Genomic DNA, 18,162 nt, shown 5'->3' with positions numbered 1-18,162 from the left:
GAGGATGATGGAGCCCTGGAACAGCTCCCCCGGGAAATAGTCATGGCACCAAACTTGACAATATTGAAGCAGCATTTGTACAATGCCCTGAGGCACATGGTGTGAATGTTGGGGTTGTCCTGTGCAGGGACCAGTGTTGGACTCGATGATCCTTGTGGGTCCCTTCCAACTGAGGACATTTTGTCCCCTGGTGCTATGAGTTCCCTGTGTGGAGTAAAGCCTGTTTCCTGGTGATCTCAACACACTGTAGATGCTTGACAGACAATTTCATGTCCTTCCCACTGGTCAGGACAGCCAGGCCCTGCCATAACATGAGAGCATGCAGGAGAAAAGCCATGGACAGTATCGGTGATAAGCTCTTGAGGAGTAACTTGAGTAGCAAAGTCTTGTGTGAGAGCCTGTGATCTGCTTGGTGGAAAAATGAATGGGGTGGGTGGAAATCTCTATCAAATACTGTTTGTTATTAGATGGGCATAAAGTCTCTGTTGCAAGATCACTGATTTGGTGTGCATTCTTGCTTGAAGTGGATGTCTAAGCAGCTTAAGAAAATAATAAGGTTTTTTTTCTTCCTCCCTTGAATCTAAAACTCTAGAGGATGCGTGGAGCTGACACATGAGCATGTGCTTTCAGCTAATTAGGTAGACATGACATGTCCAAGGCTGGCCAGCATTGTGCCAAGAATATCGTGCAAATGAGCCAGCTGTTTTTGTTGATACTGCTAAAATAGTATTTCATTTAGCAGCACCAAGGCAATACAGAAGGGAGGAAGTAAAGCAAGGGGAGAGTCAGAAGTAGAAAGTGTTACCTTTTGTAGGGTTACTTGCTGTGTACTTGTACCAGAAGAACCACCCTGTGCCTTGCAAGCGTACAACTGAAACCAGTCCCTGAGCCTGGGTTATGAAGCAGCTATAGAACGATTGAGGTTTGATATGCTGCGCTGCTGATAGGAGCCAGGCGGTTAGTATATAATGTGCCTTCACATTTATTACGAGCAAACTGGTTTGGGTACCCAGTCCGTCAGCTTCTTGGTGTGTTTCTTGCCCAGCTATCACTGCCTGCATTTGCTTCTCAATATTCACTTTTTGGTGCCTTGTGTTCAAGACCAGGTTGGATGATGCCTTGAGTAGCCTGATCCAGTGGAAGGTGTCCCTGTCCATGGCAGGGGCTTGGAAATGGATGATCTTTACAGTTCCTTCCAACCCAAACCATTCTGTGTTTCTGATTCTCAGTGGCAAAGTCCTGGTGATGAAAAGTGGTACTTTTGTCCTTTGCTGGAGTCAAAGTTGTGTGGCTTCTGACTCCTTATTTTATTACTTTCTTGCCATCCCAAGGGTGTTTCTTCTTGCACTGGGCCTAGGAATAGTTCAGGGGATTTTCCTAGTATTCTCAACAGCAATAGTGTAGTGCTGAAGCTTTTCTCTAGTTTTACATGAAGTACGTGTCCTGGATGTTTATAGCTCTTTCTTAATGATTGGAAGTAGGGATGGCTACTGACGTGACTGGGCGGCATGCTCTGCCTTTGGTGGGATTGTTTTGGGTGGGAATAACAGTGCAGTTGGGCTTGGTAAGAACCGTCTTGAGAATTGAATACAGCTGTGTTCTCATGAAGACATTTCCATTGGTTTCTTTGTGCTCTGTGAGCAGAACCTGAAGGAAGCTGTAGATTTCATGTTTCTAAATGAATCCTTCCTAATGCATTGAAGAGCTGCTGCCTGGCCTCAGTGAATGTGTTCAGGGACCTTTCCACCAATGTCATTAGAGCTGGGCACAAGATATTGAAATGGGTCCCTGTTGACCACTTTAATGAAAATAACCACTCAGACTTGTATTACAAAAAATTATTTAAAAATAGTGATTGTTCCTATGCTTTTGGTCCCCCTTCTGGTGTGTTCTCCCTACTGCTGAGCTCTGCCCTTGCGGTACTGAGGAACCTCACACTCTCTTGGGGCAGGGCTTTCCTAACATCTGCACAGGATTTTATTATTCACAGAGAAACCTACCTAACTGTTGTGCCCGAAGACTCATTCAGCAGCAAATTGGATTGAAATCCTAAGCAGAAATGGCTTAAATGTTGTATAAGCATGTGCAAAACTCAGCAAAGTTTTGCTGGAACTTAACATCAGTGAAATGCATACAGAAGTATTAAGTTGAGGGTTTGTTTTGTGGTGGTTTGTTGTGGGGGGTTGTGTTGGTTTGGTTTGGTTTTTTAACCAAAATAGCGGATGGTGCTCCAAGTTTTTTAACTGAAGCTTACAGCTTCTTGTGAAACCATAGATGCTCTTCTAGTATGAACCTTTGAACCTGTGGAGGAATGAACCTGACTCCTGATGGTTTTGGGACTGACAAGAATGTGAAGCTAATGTCAGTGAGCCTTTCTGGTGGGGTTAGAAACAACATTTTTAACCCAAAGGATGCTGGTTTTGAAATGCAAATGTTTTGGCTGCTTCAAGCATTAAGGAACAGAATCGGGAATTGCCTTTCCTGCACAGTCTCATGTCTTTTCCACTCTTTTTCTTTAGGTTATGATGCCCTGAGCTATTCTGTAGAAAGTAATGACAAATGGAGCGGGAGACAGCTACTACAAGCCAATGAGAAGAACGCGACTGACATCTCAGAAGATGGGGGGCAGCCATACATCAGAAACTGCACTGAACCAGGTAGGAATGAAAGTTGCTTTCAGCTCCACAGTCTTACAGTTGGCTTTGTTACCTCCAGATATCTGTGTTTGTGTCACCTTCACTGCTGAAATCTTGTGCTTAATTTTTTAAGTCAGTAAACATGTTTGATGTATACTAATAGCCAAGTGCTGAGATCATTGCAAGCGCGTCTTCTGTGGTTCTTACATAAACACTGTGTACAATTCTAGCAGTGGGATGTACGTAGCGATGATGCGTGCTAGTAGGATTACGATCTGAGAGATTAGTAGGTAGTCTTATTTAGTACAAGTGCTTCCATCAGCGGTGGACCCAAACAAAGCTGGTCTTCTGTTGCTTAGGATTGGGTTGGATGAGAAATAGAGTTCAGTTCATAGCTTTTTATCAAGGGTGAACCTTAGCAGTATCAGGTCCTCCTCATCTTGACTCTTGTTTTTATGAAACTTGTGTGAACTTGAGGCCACTGAAACTGCTGCTGTATTTGGTTGAAGTCAGTTCACATATTCAGAAGCTGTTGGGGAAGGTGAGCACAAATGCATCAGCTGTGTTCATGTGCTTCATGGGTCCTGTTTCCTTAGGGACCCATCTGTGGCCAGTCTTAAGGCAGATTGGATGGTGGCTGGTATTTAACTGTGGGAGAGCTGATGTGCTTTTGGACTTGCCTTCCCTGAACTGTTTGGGGCTTTTTGCCAGTTGCTTGTACTTGTTTTGAAGGAACCCCCCCCCTCTATTTTAAGGAACAGTTTCCTGTCACATAGTTGAAAGGACAAGCCACTTGCAACCTTGTACAAAAAAAACTTTCCATAGATGATAGAAAAAAGAACAAGATGGGAGATCTTCAATTTCTGTCCAATCAATTGCATCGTTTTTATTTCTACCTTAATAGAAGCCATCATAATATATCATTATTAAAAGAGAAGGCTTTATAAGCTGTTTGGCCCTTTTTCTTTTTCACAGCACAGTTTGGATGTTGGCTCCTCAAAATTCAAGGAGGGGAGGGGAAAGGTGTTTCTCCATCCTTCATGGTTTATGTAGGTCACGTGCTGCAAGAGAAATTCTAACAAATACAGTTCTTGCTGCACTTCTCTGCTTATTATTTTTCCTCCACTGTAATCCTTAATAACATTTCTGGACAGATGGATGATTAGAGTCTTACTTAGCCAGCAAAAACAAGCACAAAAATTCTTCTTATTCAATTTTTCTCTTGTTTGCATCCCTCACATGCAGTGCAGACCCAGTCTTACAGCCTAACATCAGCATCTGCAGCATAGTAATCTTTCTCCCACTGCTCTTGGTACATCAGCACCTGCTATCTCACCATCCTTAGCTGTTTCTGCTGCATTCACCACATAGTGGCTTATAGGAAACAGGTAGGATAGTGCTTGCAGGGTGTATTTTTTCTCCCCTTTCTCCAGAAGATAAAACAATAATTACTAAGTACATTTTTTTGTGTACATGAGAGAGAAGGTAGAAATACCTAGGTGAATTACATTTTTTTTTCTTCTGAATTATGACATTACAGAAAAGTGATTAAAAGTATTGTTGAAAAGAAAGTAGAAGTAACAAAATTTAGGTGCCATGTGTTGTTTTGTGAATTTCACTTGGACCATTATGATAGTGTACATGTAAATTGTTAATGCTAGGCTAGATAGCAGTCAGAAATGTTTGAACAGGGGCAGGACTCTCTGAAAGTTACCTGTTGACTTCAGTGGACTCCAGGCCACGTGCAGAGTACTTCAGCTCTGCTTTTCAGCAAATTGAGTAAAAAAAGACCTGGTAGAAGTGATGCTGTAAATAACATTGATATGTTGTCTTGTTCTGAATTACTTTTGCGTTAGTTTTGCTTTAGGAGTAATTCTAGAATTTTCCACTTTCGCTGCAACTCAGGATGATGCCAGTTTTTTGAATCCAGCACAAAATGGGGCACCAGTCTTGACCCCATGCGACATCATCTCACTGCTCTCTTTCCTAATGCCAAGAGTGAAATGGCCATCCGGGAGACTGAATTGGGACCTGGTGATGGAGTTGCTGAGGTCCGTCTAGTCTGATCTGAGTTTAGCCATCATCCCAGCAGATTAGGATGAGGAGATCTTTAGCACACTTCCTAACAGCAGCTTTCGTTGATTAGAAGTGTAGATGGGAGTAGAGTAGCTCAAATCATTGTACAGCTCCAACACTAATAATTGTTGTTTTTAAACAAAGCTGATCCAAGGCTTGATTCAGCACCTATTCAGCGCAGCACAGTCCTCCTTTCACTTGGCTGTGTTAGTGCTGGATCAGGCCACTGAATGGTGTTTATCTCTGAACTGAGAGATCTGAACTAGTGCGTTAGTCATGAAGCACAAAGGTTCAAGTCTGTCTGCCCTTACTTTCTCGAAGTGCTTGCCTATATCATGCTGGTCGAGGAAATTGAGGCAATTTGGCTAAAATTGTGGTGTTGCTGAACATAATTTCTGTGTGATGCATAACCTAAACCTCAGGTGTTTGTTGTTACTTGGGAATCAGCAGAGCTTAAACCTCCTTAGCATGCCTACAGGATGTGCACTTAGTTGCATTTCGCCTTCAGTTGCTTCTCTATCAATTTGGTGAGTATTGGTAGGAAAATGCTGCCTGAAGAGACAGATTTATTTTTTTTTTCCCACCTGCTTCCAAAATTCAGTTGTATTAACACCTACAGGTAGGCAAAAGTGAGTGTTTAAAAAAAAGTGGTTTCACCTTGTCTGTTGGAAGAGGGGAATATAATGCTTCATTTTGAAGTGGTTTTTTGCTTTTGTAGTCTGTTGGCAGTAAACTCATTTTCACATGCTAGGAGAAAGATCTTTTTTCTTTTCACTGCGCGTGTATTTTCAGGCTCACTTGAAAGCCTGGCATGACATTTCTGAACCACTGGTTTTATTTTCTAATGGTTTATCAAGTGGGCTATCTAGAAGCATTTTATCACCAGAATCACTCCAAATAGTGGAGGGGTTGCTCATTTTTCCTTTGAAATGCACATTGTATAAATACTAAGCATGGTGGACAGAATCCAGCACAAAGACTTTTTTTGTAGGTGTTTTTTTTTTATTTTGTCCTTCTGTATTTTTTTCACTCTGAAGCTGTTGTAATTGAAGTGATAGCATGGTCTTTTTGAGCAGTTACCTTTAAAACGTACTACATGTTCTGCACTACGTAGCCCTGATTCACTGAACCCCTGGAGTTTGTTTTTTTTTTTTGAGGTTCAGGTTTGGCATTTGGAAATAATTCTTGCAAGGCTCAATCTGGAGGATGGCTGCCTCTGTACTAGGGTAATAAACAAGAGACTGTTTCCTTTTGAAAGTCTATTGAACATAACTAATGCAATGACGACATGGTAACTCTTCTAGCTCTCTTGCCCTGTCACTGCAAACAGAGTTGGTTAGTTGGTGCACGTATGCCTTGGCTAGGGCTCAACTCTGAGTAACTTGGCTCTAGAAGCAATTGTAAGCTGTTGCTTAACTATGGATGATGTGGACAATGAGGTGCGCTCGGCAAAAATACAGGGTGGCAAGGCATGGCAAATGCTAGCTTCAAAAGAGGACACCTGTCTTTGCAAGGCTACTAGATTATTTTAGCTACTTGTTGCTGTAGGATCAGATCACCTGGGATGTTATGAAGTCACAGAATCATAGAATGGTTTGGGTCAGAAGGGACCTTAAGGATCATCCAGTTCCAGCCCACCTGCCGTGGGTGGGGGTACCTTCCACCAGATCTGGTTGCTAAAAGCATCATCCAGCCTGGCCTTGAACACCTCCAGGGATGGGACGGCCATAACTTCTCTGAGCAACCTGTGCCAGTGCCTCACCACCCTCATAGGAAAATATTTCTTCCTAATATCTCATCTACATCTGCCCTCTTTTAGCTTAAAATCATTGCCGCTCATTGTATCCCTGCACTCCCTGATAAAGAGTTCCTGCCTAGCTTTCCTGTAGGCCCCCTACAATGACAATTTAAGCCTTATCGCTGTGATCCTTGTTAACGGAAAGAAGCTGAGAAATACTCATCATTTGCTTTGCCCTGATAGCGTTGTATTTGATTATTGCGTGCTTGTGGAGGCAGAACAACAAAAAAAGCCCAGTCTCTTTTCTAAAGAGCCTCTGGTCTCTTGTCTTCTGTTCCTTTGTTTTCCAGTCCTGTAATTATATGTGCTTGATCCATCCCTCTTTCATCCCTGGTAGCCGTTCATGGGAGTATCTGACTATGCTGTCATGCAGCAGATATTCTGGCTGTACTCTTGTCCTTGTATCCATGTGAAGGATGTGTGGAACTAGAGATGGGGGAAAAAAATTGGACAGTTTGCTCACAAAAAGTCATATTGTTTAACTAAAACACTTGTTGATTTTGGGGTAGATTGGCAAACCATTTTAGCTAATACAAAAGAGGAGGAGGAGGAAGGAGCAAGAAATACCCATGGTACTTCAGGCAAAGTATCACTTAAGCACCAAGTCCTGTTTAGAAATATGTCTCACCTGCTCTAAGCCAACAAAAAGGCTTAAGTTGATTTAATGTTGGGCTCTAGGTCAGGTCCATGCATTACCAAATTCAGAGCTAGATTCGCACTAGGGAAATTCAGAGAAACTTGCTCTTAATTCAGACTTGTTTATCAGCTGTCATGAAGGTGACAAGCTCAGGCTGCCTCAGGATGGGATATAATGTGTCAAAAAAGTGATGTTGGAGCCTGCCTCATTGTGGCATACAAAGGTCCCAATGCAACCTCTTTTTAGTTCCTTACTAGACTGGCATATGTTTCTGCTGATGAGCTGTCATCATGTTCCTCCTCTGGTGTTACCGCTTCCCATGTGCATGGTTGCTGCCTCTGCTTTGGGAAGGCTGCAAATAAAATAACAGTCTGCTTAAGTATGTGGTTTTACAGTCATTATCAGTAATAGCAGGAAATACAAGATTACTGCAGAAACTGAAAGATCTTGGTATATTCATTTAGGCCCTCAAGCACAAAAGTGTTTAATTTAAATAGTCAAAGAAGTTTTTATGCAATTATTTCTTACATTTCTTCCTCTTATTTCAAATGCAGCTTTTTCTTTTATCCATATTTCTCCAGTGAGTCATAGACTATGATAATGTAATTTGTAGTGCTTGGCTATGAAGTAGGTAACTCTTCCAGACTGCTTGCTTTTGCCTGTTACCGTTTCTTTAGAGCCCTTTTTGTGTTGAACCACAAGCCTTAACCCACACAACCCAAACCACCTCATGTGAATTTGTGCTTTATGAATTTGTTGTGAATTTGTAGTTTAGTAGGCATGGTGGTGTTGGGTTAACAATTGGGCTTGATGATCTTGGAGGTCTTTTCCAGCCTTAATGAGTCTATGATTCTAATCTCTTTCCCGTTAAACATTTGTTCCCCTCTGTATTGCCTACCAAAGCAGTGAGATCACTGCAACCACCACGAATTTCTTCACAAATAGGTCAGTAACTGAGCTCTACCTAGTGCTTCCATTTGCCCAGGGAACTGGTGGCGTCATCTTCCCTGCAGGTGTTAAAAAACGTGTAGATGTGGCACTTGGTGACGGGATGTGGACTGGATGATCTTAGAGGTCTTTTCCAACCATAAAGATTCTATGATTTGAAGTGGCGTGGCTGGGCCTGAGGGCAGAAGAAAAAAAAATGTGGTCTGTTGTGCCTTTTTCTCTTGCTGTGGGAGAGTATTTGTGCTTTGGTGCCTGTGTGGGCAGGCTAGCATTAGCCATAAATGCTCTTGAGGTGATAAGTCATCTCCATTGTGGTGTTTCCTCTGTGTTAAAACAGCACTGCAATTCTCTTTCCTTGAATTCGCCCTGGGGTGTGGATGTGCTGAAGCACAGCCCAGGCAGGTGGTTTTCAGCTAAAACAGTAGTAGCTGTCTCCTTCCTGAAAAGAAAACCATCTTTTCACCATCACACAACCAAAGACTTATGTGTGTGCTCAACTTTAGGTGTTTGAAGTTGTCATGCCCAAAATGACGTTCAGAGAACACACAGTGTATGAGACCTGTGTTTTTACCTTAAAGCATGTTGCTGCTGCTGCAAGAGTAACTGTAGCAGAAAAGTCCCTGCCCAAAAGACCTTCAGCCTTTTGGTAGAATAGGAAATGCCAGAGAAGTTAGTGCATTTTTATGCAGCCGTAAAACTCACCAAAGTAGGATGAAATTCAGGGCTTCTAATGTTCCTTTGTTTTCTCTGGGTTCTATGTCGTCTTTTGGTGGATTGTCAGCATTGTATAGATGAAACCACATAGGAGATCACAGCAGTGGCAGAAGAGCCTAGCAGATCCCAAAATTGTCGCACAGCCTAAGATGATGGGGTTGTGTGCTAGAAACAAATTGTCAAATATTTGAGCATTGAAGTATTTTAATGAGTAGAGTTGTCCTGAGATTCCACTTCACGTTTGTGCTTCTACATGTACAATAGCACTGTCATTAGTGCTTGGGGATATGCATATGTGGGTGACAGTCTGAGTTGCAGGACTGATACGCATTTGAATCGAGTCTGGAAAAGACACAATTGTGGGTAAGGTGTGCTCATCACTTTAGTGGAGCCTTGATATTTGGGTGTGGAGGGTGATGGTGACTCCTTCAACTTCGTAGGTAACACTGACTTCTTGCTTCTTGGTCTTTGCAGTTGGAGATACAGTGCCAGGCTTGGACTATTTTGTTTCCAACCATCCTTCTGCTTTTTGCCTCAGTAAAATGCCAGGAGTGGTATCTTTACAAGCCTGTGTTTTGCTTCAGTGTGGTGAGCTTGTAAATGGGAAATGGGAAGATACGGAAAACAAGATTCATCTGGAATTCCTCTGGAAAGGTGCTGGAAGACTATGCTTGCTCTGTCACTGCTCGGTTCAGGAAGATCACCTTCACAAGCAGATAAAATACGCTATGTGAAGAGTAATTTTTTTTTCTTCCTTTTTTTTCTCCTATCTGAATCAAAATGCAATTCATAAGGAAAAAAACAGTCACTTTCCCTCAAGCAAAATTAATTTTTTTTTCTAGCAAAGTGAAAAGTAAAAGTTAGTTTCTGCCTAGCAGGTTGCAAAACCCTCCTCTCACTTGTGGAAACATTAGAAAAATAAATTGCTGTAAGTTTAGTAACAAAATATCCTTAAGGAATATAAAAAAAGTCATTCTTCCCTCCCTCAGCCATAACAGTTTCATGAATTTGACAGCAATTTCCTCAAACTTCTGCTCCCACACTCTGCTTCTGAGATTGCTCCCTTTCACCCTCCCCCACAAAGAGAAGACTTGACAGGAGTCAGGAGTGTGATTCCTCTTGAGTGAAGGCTGAGAGGGAAGAGGAACGAGTAGTGCTTAGCAAGTACTGACCTCTCCTGCCTGATGGGAGCAGATTGCTTACCCTCTGGGAAGGGTCATCCATCTGCTGAGGTAGATGCGAGTGGGTACTCTGAGGCTGGAGCTCAGGAGCTGGTGCTGCTCTGTGCTCCACTGCAGTCAGCTATCACCTATGTGTGCTTTGCAGGCTGACGTAGCTGCATCCCTTTCTCTCTGCTCGCTCCTGCCACGTCTCATCTAGGTTGAATTGGTTTTGGTGCCTGGTAGAATCGTATAATTGTTTGGTTGGAAAAGACCTTTGAGATTATCAAGTCCAGCTGTACCTGTCCACTACTAAACTGTATCTCTGAGCACCTTGTCTACCCATCTTTTACATACCTCCAGGGATGGTGACTCAGCCACTTCCCTGCACAGCTGTTCCAGTGCCTGAGAACCCTTGCAGTGAAGAAATTTTCCCTAATATCTGATCTAAACCTCCCCTGGTGCAATTTAAGGCCATTTTCTCTCATCCTGTCACTTACTTGAGAGAAGAGACTGACACCCATCTCGCTACAACCTCCTATAGAATCATCAGTTTCTCAATGATCCAAGGAATTCCACTTTCGAGGATGTCAGTGTATTGTCCTTCACTTTTATTTTATTTTCCCCACTTGGTGCTATGCAAACAAAGATTGTAATTTGTCCTACTCTGATAGGGGAGTCCTGTACCTGGGACTTGGGGCCTGCAGTGCTAAACCAGAAGTCTCCCCATGGTGGTGTTTTCTTCTGTAGGAGCAGTGCAGACCGTCAGATCTCGCATTTTGGGAGCAGAAGGGGGCACAAAGGATGCACCATCGCCTTGGAAGGCTGCTGTCTAGCTGCACACAGAAAGACTTTTTCAGCTTCAAAGCTAAAGGATTAGAAAACCATGATGTTGGTGTTAAGACCTCAGAAATAAAAATAAAAACAAAAACCAAAACCATGCTTGTTTCTTCCAGGCTTGTGTGCTGGCATGGAGTTATCTTTTCTTACTGTCAGGAAGGAGAGATGATCTCTTGATGGGAACAAGAGCTGAGGTTGCAATGTTCTTATCCGGCCCCAAGAGCTAAAGCTTCAAGAAACAAATGTCAACACTGACAAAGCTCCACTTCTAGCGTTTTAACTGAGCATTATTTTGGACCGGGTTGCTTGCCCCTACTGCCTGTATCTGTGGCTGAGGAGAAAATGTGAGGCAGTCATTGGGTTTGGAAGAATTCTTCCTCACTGAGCCTGCCTGTGCAGTTTGTTAGAAACTTGTTTTTCTTGTTATCGGCCACACACAAACGTACAAAGTGCGGATCTGAAAATAGGTGCACTCAGTTCCCTCACTTGTAATTGTATCTATTTCTTTTTGGTACCTTGAATGTGTTTCTAGAGATGAGTTTAGATTCTGGTGAAATTGGGTCAGCAGAGATGTGCACACTGTGTCTCTGCTATGTATAACCATCTCATCCTGTGTTTCAGGTAGGAAAGGCCTTGTTGGACATAGAACAGAACATGACTTGATTTTAATCACAGATGTTTTCGTTAGCCTATGTCAGAGAAGTCAACCTGTAAAAGTCGTAAAAATCGTAAGGGCTACTTAAAGATAACTTGCAGATGGTGGAAAGCCTTCTGCTGACTGGTTATTCATGCAGCTGTTTTTTTGGACAGTATTTTCATGGAGTCATCAAATGGCATGGATTGCTTTAAGGTCTCTCTGAAGCCTTCTTTTCTCCAGGCTGAACAACCCCAACTCTGTCCTTCTTGTGCTGAGGGCTCCAGAACTGAACAGAGGACTCCAAGGTGAGGTCTCAAAAGAGCAGAGTAGAGGGGCAGAGTCCCCAACCTTGGTCATGTTTCTTCTGATGCAGCCCAGGATATGGTTGGCTTTCTGGGCTGCAAGAACACGTTGCTGGCTCATGTTGAGCTTATCCACCAGCAACCCCAAATCCTTCTGTTCAGGGCTGCTCTCAATCTATTCTCCACTCAGCCTGTATTTTTGCTTGGGATCGCCCGGTTCCAAGTGCAGGACCTTGCACTTGGCCTTGTTGAACTTCATAAGGTTCGCGCAGGCCCACCTCTCAAGCCTGTCAAGGTCCCTCTGGATGGCATCCCTTCCTTCCAGTCTGCCGACCTTGCCACACAGCTTGGTGTCATTGGCAAACTTGCTGAGGGTATACTCAATCCTGCTATCCATGTCTGTGACAAAGATGTTAAACAACACAATTTCTGGACAGAGGACAAGTAGTGAACTCCTGAGCCCACAGTGCCCTTGCTATTTAGTTTTGCAGAGTACGTCATCGCATATGTATCAAACAGTTGTAATTAAACTGCTGCTTGTTCTAATAGAAAATAATCTCATTAGACCCATTGGCTTATGAGTACTCAGTCTCCAGCCTTCTGCATCGCAACATGGCTGAGATGTGCACTGGTAGTCTGTGAAATCTCAGCTACTGGGACTCATTTGCTTAATTGGTGATACTTGTGACTAGCATGTTCCTGTTGTAATTGTTGTTTCCAGTGCAAATTACTGTATTGTCATATGCTAACTATGTAATAAGGGCTTTGCAGAGTGTTTATGGAAGATTTGTATGTCATGCTGGGTGTTGAGTGAAGAATGCCAAAGGATAATTGAGTGTTGCTACCCAAGAAGCATGTTATTAGTCTTGAGAAATGGTGACAAGATTAAAATAAAGGAGTAGTCCTGTGGGGAACAACGGACAGATCTTAACCTGTACACCTGCTGCTATCAAAGACACAGGAGATCATCATTTGAGAACCAGTAGGAAGCACAATCCAATTTGCATGGTAGCTCTTCCCAGTGTCCCATTTATCAAGCCTTACTGACAAAACCTGAAAAAGGGCATGCTGGGCAGGGAATTGCCAGCCAGGGAATTTTGCAATAATAGTGGTAAGGAGTTCACCAGCTGCAGCACCTCCAAAAGGTCCACATGCGATACCTTGGTGGTTTGGTGCAGATCAGCCCCCTCTGCTTCAACCCCTTTTCATCCTTGTCCCTCCAGGTTCATGGAAGCACCCACAGCTATGTAATTTGCCAGAATCCCAAACTTAACCTCTTACATTTCACAGAAAGCTGGGGAGAGGCTCGTTATCAGGGAGTGCAGGGATAGGATGAGAAGGAATGGTAAGCTAAAAGAGGGGAGATCTATGTTAGATCTTAGGAAGAAATGTTTTCCTGGGGAGCTGGTGAGGCACAGGTTGCCCGAAGAAGTTGTGGCTGCCCCATCTCTGGAGGTGTTCAAGGCCAGGTTGGATGGGGCTTCGCACAACCTGATCCAATGAAAGGTGTCCCTGGCCATGGCAGGGGGATTGAAACTGGGTGATCTTGGAAGGTCCTTTCCAACCCAAACCATTCTGTGATTCTGATTTTGCTAACAATGGGCTGCTTAATTATTTAATTTTTGAAGCACCTGGCTAGTGCTTCAAAGGATAGAGATACGTGGTCCACAGATTTCAGCTGAGTGTAAGATAGGCATAGGTAAGGCTACAGTTTCTGATCCCTTTTCTCTTTGTTATCTTCATTTGGACTGTAACGAAATGACCTGCCTGCAACCTACTAGTCACCATTTAATTAAACTGGTTCTCTAGGTATTGCTAATCCAGTAGCCTTCAGCTTGTGCTAAGTATTGTCTAGATGTGAAATACTGACCCTGGTGCTGCCAGTCCTGGTGAGAAAGCTTCACGTCATACACGCTTTTACTAAAGATCGTTTCAGGTCTGCAGCTTGAGTATGGTCTGTGCAGACGCTGGGATGCATTCCGTTCTGGAATCTCTAGCATAAGAAGGACGTGGAGCTGTTAGAACAGATCCAGAGGAGGCCACAAAGATGATCAGAGGGCTGAAGTACCTCCCATATGAGGACAGGCTGGGGTGGGGTGGTTCAGCCTTCAGTGGAGAAGAGAAAGCTCTGGAGAAACCTTATAGCGACCTTCCGGTACCTGAAGGGGGCTACAAGGAAGCTGAGGAGGGACTTTTTACAAGGGCACGTAGTGATAGGACGAAAGGAATGGATTTAAACTGGGAGAGGAAAGATTTGTATTGGGCATTAGGAAGAAATTCTTTACAGTGAGGGTGGTGAGGCACTGGCACAGGTTGCCCAGGGAAGCTGTGGATGCCCCTTCCCTAGAGGTGTTTAAGGCCAGGTTGGATGGAGCTTTGAGCAGCTTAGTCTGGTGGGAAGTATCCCTGCCCGTGACAGGGGGCTTGGAACTGGATAATTTTTAATGTCCCTTCCAAGTCAAAGCTTCCTATGATTCTGGAATTGTGGTCCTCATATTTGTTGATGCTGATCAATGCCAGCTGTGGCTGCTTGTCCCGCTGGTCTGCCACAGGCTCCTCCTTGCTTCCAACTCTGCCGTTGGTATGCATACATGGAAGGGAACAGCAGACCAAGGTGCTAGACAGGTGTTCTTTCTTCTTGGCTGTGAAGTGTGGTTCTTCTGAGAGATGTGGGTCAGATCCTTTCTGTGCCTTGGAGGCAAGACAGCACAGCTAGTGCTGATTGGCAGCGCAGGGCAAGGTCGGACTGGAAAGCATGCTGTAGGGAGTTATTATGAATTGAAAACCTGTAAATTGTAAGTGATTGTATTTGTGGTACTTTTTGGACCATCTTTCTGATCAAATCAGTGACTGATGCTTACTTAGCAGATGCAAGCTGCTCGGTGCAATGTGGCCTCAGGGCATTACTGACGTACAAATAATGGCTTACAGCTGTAATAAAAGCAAATGTGTACCAGATGTAGATGTTCTAGATTGGCCAGATACCAGAATAGTTTATTTTTTCTGCATACCTGAGTTATTCTCCTGTCGTGGTAAACATAAATTGTCCACTTAGGCGTTAAAACTCTATTGCTGCATTTTCGTAAAATGTCATAATTCTCCCCAGCATCCTGTTTCTGCTAAGCTCTTGTTTTGTGACCATACTTTTTGCATCAATATATTATGCTGCTGGTTTCTCATGGAGCAAGTGTCAGCTGGCTTTTTAAACCATTTTGGAGCTTAGAACAGATGCAAATTCTCACAGGGCTGCAGAAGTCTGCAAGCTATGGCTGTGCTGGAGCACACACAGAGATTTGGGGAGGAGGAGTTCTAAATAATTTAAATTGTTTCCTGACTATTAACAGTAGAGAGATCAAGTTGTCCACCTGTGGGCAAACTCTGGGCAGATCCCTAAGTGATATAAGTCCAACAGGCTCTGCTGAGCTCTACTGGCTAACATCAAATGACGGTTTAACCCTTGATGACACAATATTTTCAGCGTTCATTTATGAAGATAGGACAGATCCAGGTTGCTTGTGCAAAACTGGAGCAAGTAGGGTTTTCTATAGTACTACAACAGGCATTCTGGGCTACCACATCGTTTCCCCTTTCTAAAGCAGGATTTAGACACAGCAGCAGCATCTGCAGCTCTGACACGTGGTGGTGTCTCTGGGCTTTGATGGCCGTGGCCATGGGGTTTTTGTGTGTAACCAGCCCAATCCAGTACTGAACAGCAAGTGACTGAGGTTCAGTCCTGTTTGGCATCTCATAGGCATATTGAGCTCATGGTTGGGCTCTCGGTGTCCTGCTCACCCTGTGCGCCTTCCACTGCTCGTCCGGTCTGCAGACCCTCTGATGGTAGGGGATGGTGTGTGACTTGCAGAAATCTGTGTACTTTCCCACCTGTCCAAACAATGAATACTCATAGCAGTACCATAAAACCAGCTCATATATCAAGGCAGAGATGGAAATTGCCAGTTTGAGATTTGAGGCTTAAACAAGGTTTGTCTTTTTAATAGTTAAATAATTTAATTGAAGTCCACATTGGTGTGGGCCATACTGGTATTGCTTTTAGTGAACCAAATAACAGATCTTTTTGTAAAAGAAAGGGTTTTGTAAAAGAAAGGAAAATCTATGCTATTGTAAATTTTGGACTTGTGATGCCAGGGAATTTGGAAATAAAGTCATTTGTCTTGATGTGTGTGGCCACTAAGCCTTATAAAATTCACTGTCCCTGGGAAAGGCAGTGTGTTTCCTCTTCTCATTGAAGACAGCGCATATGATATTATGCACTTTTATGTGTCTTGAAGGAGAATCTTCAGATCTGCCTTTCTTTGCAGGTGATATAGATATGTGAAGTCTTAAACCCCTCAAATTCTGGCTCAGGTTACACAGGGTTTGATATTCTAGCTTCCAGCAAGACCTTCAGGAGAGCCTGCTTTGACATTTCTCATTCCAGTGACTTGGTTATGTTCAGAGCAAGAAGTTTCTGATCAAAGTATGCATAAGGTGATATCTTTCCTAATCCAAATAACAGGTAGAGGTATTTTGCTCAGATTGCAGAGGAGGAAGGAGATTGAGAGTGAGCAGGGTGAAGCAGGGCTGTGAGAAACCTCAGCTTTGAAGAAGTTTGGACCAAGTTGCATGAGGCTCTGAGTAGTCTGATCAAGTGGAATGTGTCCCTGCCCATAGCAGGGGGATTGGAAGTGGATGATCTTTAGGGTCCCTTCCAACCCAAACCATTCTATGATAAATGTGTTTGGTTGTCATAAGCCATTGAAAAGGGAGTCTGGGATGGAAATGGAAATTCAGTCCTAGCTGTAGCAAGTTCTCAAGCTTAGGTTATTTTGTGTGAATTTGTGCATGTGCTGAAATATAAAATGTGTTAAAGGAGTCTCAGGTTTTGTGAGGCTCTGTATGGCTTAGAGAATTACTCCAGCTGGCTTTGGGAAGGATGCTGGAGGTGACAGGCATTGCCTTTTATTTGTATTTTAAAATCAGGAATTGAAAACCTTGGTAGTCTATGATGGCAGGATGAAATTTTGTGTTGGTGTAGTTCTCATCTCCTGAGCCAGGCTCTGAGTTTACCTCTGCTGTGGCTCTTTCCTTCACACGCGTTGTGCCAGTGTCACTCCTGCATGCAGACGGACTGCTTTCTGTCTCTCTTGGAGGCTGGGCTGCACCTTAACTCCAAGTGACCTTCTAGCAGCGAGAGAGACCTGCAGCTTTCTGACCTGGCCCAGTGCCAGTCCAAACTTCAAGTGCTCACTAATATTTAACCTCTAGAGAATGACAAGGGAGCACTGATGGAAAGAGACGTGAGCCCCACGTGAGCACTTGTTGGCCCCAGTGCTTGCTGAAGGGGTAGGGACCTGTCAGGGACAAGTGGCTATGTGTGCTCCAGTCATATTGGACCCCTCGTCTTTTGTGAGTGTGGATTTTATGGCCAAGGAAAAGTGTCTCGGGGTGGCAAGGTGCAGCTCTGCCAGTGTAGCTGTTTTTGCAGCACATACTTGCCCAGAGAGAGTCTGTAAGCCATCTCCCACCAGCCTGGGGAGCCATTCCTCGCACAGCCCTGGGATCTGGTGCCCACTTTGCCAGGGCACATATGTCTATAAAACATCATTGACACCATGAGATTAAAGACTTGTCAGTGCCAACAAGTTACTTCTCCGAAGTAACAAGTGATAGGATGGGCAAAAACGGCCTCAGGTTGTACCAGGAGAGGTTTAGATTGGATATTAGGAAGTACTTCATTACTGAAAGAGTGATGAAGCACTGGAACAGGCTGCCCAGGGAAGTGGTGGAGTCTCCATCCCTGGAGGTGATCAAAAAGCATGCTTCAGGGCATGGTTTGGTAGGCCTGGTGTTGTTGGGTTGAGGGTTGGACAGGATTATCTTAAAGATCTCTTCCAACCTTGATGGTTCGATAAGTGGCCTTTTGTTTGACACTAAAACGCTGCCATAGTGTGGGGAGTTGTGCCAGTGGTGTTGCTAGTTTGCAAAATGTCACCAGGTGTGGAAACACTGGTAGGTTGGAAAGGAGGTGATGGGAGAGAGCCAGATCCAAGCTGAGGAGCAGGACACCCAGGCAGAGGCCCTTGGAGAGAGCAGGTGGGGCCAGATCCAGTCACCAGAGCTGGCGTAATGCAGGAGAGAGCTGAGCACAGGGACCACCAGCCTTAGGGACTGCTGTCCTCTGTCCACAGCAGAGGGAAGGGCCACCATCCCACTCTTGCCATCTCTGCAAAGGGAAGGCAGGACCAACTAAGCTGGGTTCCTGTCAGAGGGAGCCCACCACCAGTTCCCACCCACTGCCAGGACGTGCTCAGGAGCAGGTCTGAACTCACTCAGCTCCCAGGAGCCTTCCACAACATAAATATATAAGTTCTATCCTATTTTAAAGTCTCCTTGTGCTGCCAGAAGCATAGAGAG

The 18,162-nt window shown here is 44.0% G+C and overlaps 1 protein-coding gene across 1 annotated transcript in view; it reads left to right on the top strand.

Moving 5' to 3' along the window:
* SLC24A3 (solute carrier family 24 member 3) overlaps positions 1-18,162 on the top strand; it is a 190,853-nt gene that overhangs the window by 29,687 nt on the left and 143,004 nt on the right. Inside the window, exon 2 of the mRNA XM_054061725.1 lies at positions 2,520-2,657. Within this exon, the coding sequence (XP_053917700.1) occupies positions 2,520-2,657 (138 nt within the window). The remainder of the gene's footprint in view (positions 1-2,519; positions 2,658-18,162) is intronic.

Source organism: Cuculus canorus, chromosome 3 (genome assembly GCF_017976375.1).
Source record: "Cuculus canorus isolate bCucCan1 chromosome 3, bCucCan1.pri, whole genome shotgun sequence".
Classification (NCBI taxonomy): domain Eukaryota; kingdom Metazoa; phylum Chordata; class Aves; order Cuculiformes; family Cuculidae; genus Cuculus; species Cuculus canorus.
The sequence above is the reverse complement of the archived record's forward strand: the minus strand, read 5'-3'. Positions and strand labels throughout refer to the sequence as shown.